General features: G+C 46.8%; 1 protein-coding gene across 1 annotated transcript; it reads right to left on the bottom strand.

Moving 5' to 3' along the window:
* Positions 1 to 216: 216 nt before the first annotated feature.
* On the bottom strand, positions 217 to 1728 carry LOC119367280 (peroxidase 2-like). Its single transcript, XM_037632839.1, has 3 exons — positions 1510 to 1728; positions 1160 to 1372; positions 217 to 1064 (listed from the first exon to the last, which is right to left on the bottom strand). The coding sequence occupies exons 1-3, from the start codon at positions 1708 to 1710 to the stop codon at positions 486 to 488; spliced, it is 993 nt and encodes a 330-aa protein (XP_037488736.1). The 5' UTR covers positions 1711 to 1728; the 3' UTR covers positions 217 to 485.
* Between the last annotated feature and the right edge of the window lie 1955 nt (positions 1729 to 3683).

Genomic DNA, 3683 nt, shown 5'->3' on the forward strand with positions numbered 1-3683 from the left:
GCTCGGTAACATCTCACATACGGCATGCCCTACTATCTGCCGAGAACCGTACACTTGGCTTACACAACTTTTGCCGTGATCCCGTGTTCCCACACTCGGCTTACACAAAAGAACTCGGCAACGGCCATTTTTCCAGTAGTGATGATTTGCCGCTAGAAAGTTACGAAATTGTTGAAAAAATCAAGGAATTCTCATGCAAAAAATACTATCAATTGTGAATATGTTATGAATAATTTGCAGAATAGAAGAGAGAAACATATAGAAGAATCTTGGTGGGATCCAATTCTTTTTACAATAGGTGCGGAAAAGGCTACAAATAATGGACTACGTGGCACCGCAAGGGGCTGAAAGGGCAAATAAAAAAACAAGGGGCTGAACAGGACATGGTTCATTGTACAGCAAAAATACGGTTGGACTCTGAGCCGCAGCAGGTTGTTGGTGCACGCGCGCTGTCATTTGGGTGCATATTAAATGGTGATTCTTAATTAGTTGGGGATGGAGCACACGGTCCTGACCTGGCCCTGAGAGCCAGTCAACGGGCTGAGGTTGGCCATCTTCACCATGGCGGAGGCGAAGGCGCTAAAGAAGGCGGCCTGGCTAGAAGCGAAGCCATTAACGATGCCTTCGGTGGCACCGGCTGGTGCGGTGGCGTTGTAGAGCACCTGGTCGGAGTGAAGGAGGCCCTTCTCCAACTGGAGGTTTATGAAGAAGTCGTTGTTGAACAAGTCCGGGTTCGGGGGGGTCCCTGTGTCGTCGTCGAGCGGGGCCAGGTTGGTGTTGCCGCCAGACGTGGGGCAGTTGAGTTTGAGCTTCGTCGCGTAGGTCGTGTTGATGTTGGGCTCGTTGTAGAGCCTGTTTCTGAAGTTCTGGCACTGCGCCATCCCGATGGTGTGGCCGCCGGAGAGGGCGACCATGTCGGTCAAGCTGAACCCCTTGCCGGCGAAGCTGGCGTTGAGGCCGGCGACGTCCAAGAAGGGCGGAGGCAGGTCCTGGTTGGCCTGTGCCACGCTAGCCGTGGTGGAGTCCCTCCTTCCCAGTTTAACCTCCCACGACGGCCCTCCCAACTGTATAATATATAGTATATGCATCAGGAACAGTGCACAAACCAACCGGTCTACTTGGCACACGAGCAAATTGAGTCGATCGATCATGATCTTACCGCGATGACGGAATCGCGGGCGGCGACGGCGAGGATGTCGGCGCAGGAGACGACGGAGCCATTGTTGCTGTAGGGCTTTTTGCACACGGCTTCCACATCCTTCTTGATTTGTTCGATGACCTCGAAGCCACGGAGCGATCCCACGTTCCCGAATGCGCCCCGCTCGTTGCCACCCACGCTAGTTTCATTCAGCAGAACGGACGCGTCACAGCCCTGCATGTACGTACGTAGCCAAGCAACATAAATATGCACGGTCGTTAGTCACCAGGTAGGTGTTCAACAAATGAACAAAATCGAAACAACACAAGTCCAGCCCGGCTATATACTTATATAGTATGTGAAAAACTTGCCTGGACAAAGCAATCATGGAAGTGCAGCCGGAGCAGCGACGCGGCCATGCGGCGGTCGCTCGCCACGGCTGCCGCCACGCCGGCCTGGATTTTGGAAAGAGCCGAAGGGCACGACTTGTCGTAGTACGTGGACGACAGCTGCGCCGACACCGCCGAGGCCAGGCACAGGAGCAACACGACTGATAGAGATGAAGATGCCATGACAGCTAGAGTACCTGTCTGCTGTAGGAGAGGAAGTTTTGCGATGGATGCGGATGTAATGGCCTGCATTCCATGCAGATATATATAGCCGCTCGCAGGCTTGACCATTCCTGGGATTTTTGGGCGGAGAATGTGGTGTCCAACTGGCGTTCCATGTGCTAGCCGTTCGATCTCCATCTTCTTTCCCGCCCTTTTTCTGGGCTGTCCTATTGTTGCAGAATGATTTTGCAAGGAGTTGACTTGGACATTAGCAAGCAGCCATGTTTTGCCAAATAATGCACGGATGTATCATGCATAGAGTGCCTTGAAGTCAACGAAATTCTAAAACTACATACTCTTTCTTTTGAATGCTCAAAAGCAATACGTGCTCTTACTTCCTAGAAGTATTTTCAAACAAAAAAATTCTTCATCCATTATACATCATTATAAGGTATGGCTTTGTCCCAAGTCAACTTCTCTATATCAATCTCGCAAAAAAGAACTTCTCTATAATAATATTCTACCAAGCATCGTGCACGGATGTACACACACTAAGCTAGTAGTTAGAGAGGCGGGCTCGAAACCTTAGGGCACATGGTGACTATTCTGGTGGCCAGGTGGCCATCTATCCTGCTAGCTGTTTGATGATGGTTGCTGCTCTTAATCTTTTCGCTTTCCTTTTTCTGGGTGTCATGATGCCGTATTTTGTGTAGGTCGAGTGCATCGTCCAAGGTTTTATGATGAATAGTCAAATTAACAAGCTGTTGCAGAATGATGTTGCAAGAAGTTGACTTAGATATTAGCAAGTAGCCATGTTTTGCTAAATCATGCACGGATGTATCATCCATAGGGTGCATTGAAGTCAACGAAATTCTAAAACTACATACTATTTTCCTTTTGAATGCTCAAAAGGAATGTACTCATACTTCCAACAAGTATTTTCAAACAAAAAAAAAATACTTCCTCTACGCGCTGGCGACTATGGCAGTGGCCATGTAGCCATCCATCTGCAAGCTAGCTGTTCGATGATCGTTGCTGCTCTTCATCTTTTCTCTTTCCTTTTTCTTGGTGTCATCCTGCTGTATTTCGCTTAGCTCGAGTGCATCATGCAAGGAGCCAAGGATGTATCATGAATTGTCAAATTAACTACCAGTTGCACATTGCAGAATGATTTTGAAGGGAGTAGTACAGCGCAATATTATCAGGCATGGAATATTCATGGTTGCTTCAACGTATTAGATCATTAAGTCCTATATATCATAGGACATAACATGCATACGCGTCATTCTGCATTCGATGTATCCGATGCTCTCTATGATTACCCAACCTCCGAACGTAGATATCTAGGAGACGATTCTATGAGCAACAACGCTGGATGAAAATACATTTAATCTTCTAATTGCCAATTAAGGGTATCGATAGCTAATTGACTATACAATATTTCTTCTGCAATGCACATGGCCGTACATGATTGATCCGTTGCTGGGATTAACGTGGTACCTGGCATATATATGAGCCCCAAATGGGGCGCCATACCGTGGTTTGTGCAACCTCTGTTAGGATTATGCCTTATAGATGACAATAAATTGTTTAGTTTTCCTTATTCTCATGATTTGTTCCATGTATAACATTATAAGCTTGATTAACAAGTACGTAATTCACTAGTGAAATTCAACTCTGTGTATACAATAATTATTTTAAATAGATCCATGTCCGGAAATGTGTATGGCCGGACACAAACACAGACTACATATGTATTAGTTGATGACCGTGTTTCCCGGTCATAGAGAGAGAGAGAGATATCAAACCGATACTATGGATGATCGTTAACGGAACTATTGTTGGATAGGCCCTCTTATGAGATACCGCGAGAGTAATGTCTTTCCGTGTCCGGCCATGAGATGTATTGCTCTCGCGGTATCTCATGGATACTATGGCTGTTGAGAAAGCTGCACATCCATTAGTCAACATTTGAAAGGTCTTCCTCCAAGCTT

The sequence above is a fragment of the Triticum dicoccoides genome, chromosome 2B (genome assembly GCF_002162155.2).
Source record: "Triticum dicoccoides isolate Atlit2015 ecotype Zavitan chromosome 2B, WEW_v2.0, whole genome shotgun sequence".
Taxonomy (NCBI): Eukaryota; Viridiplantae; Streptophyta; class Magnoliopsida; order Poales; family Poaceae; genus Triticum; species Triticum dicoccoides.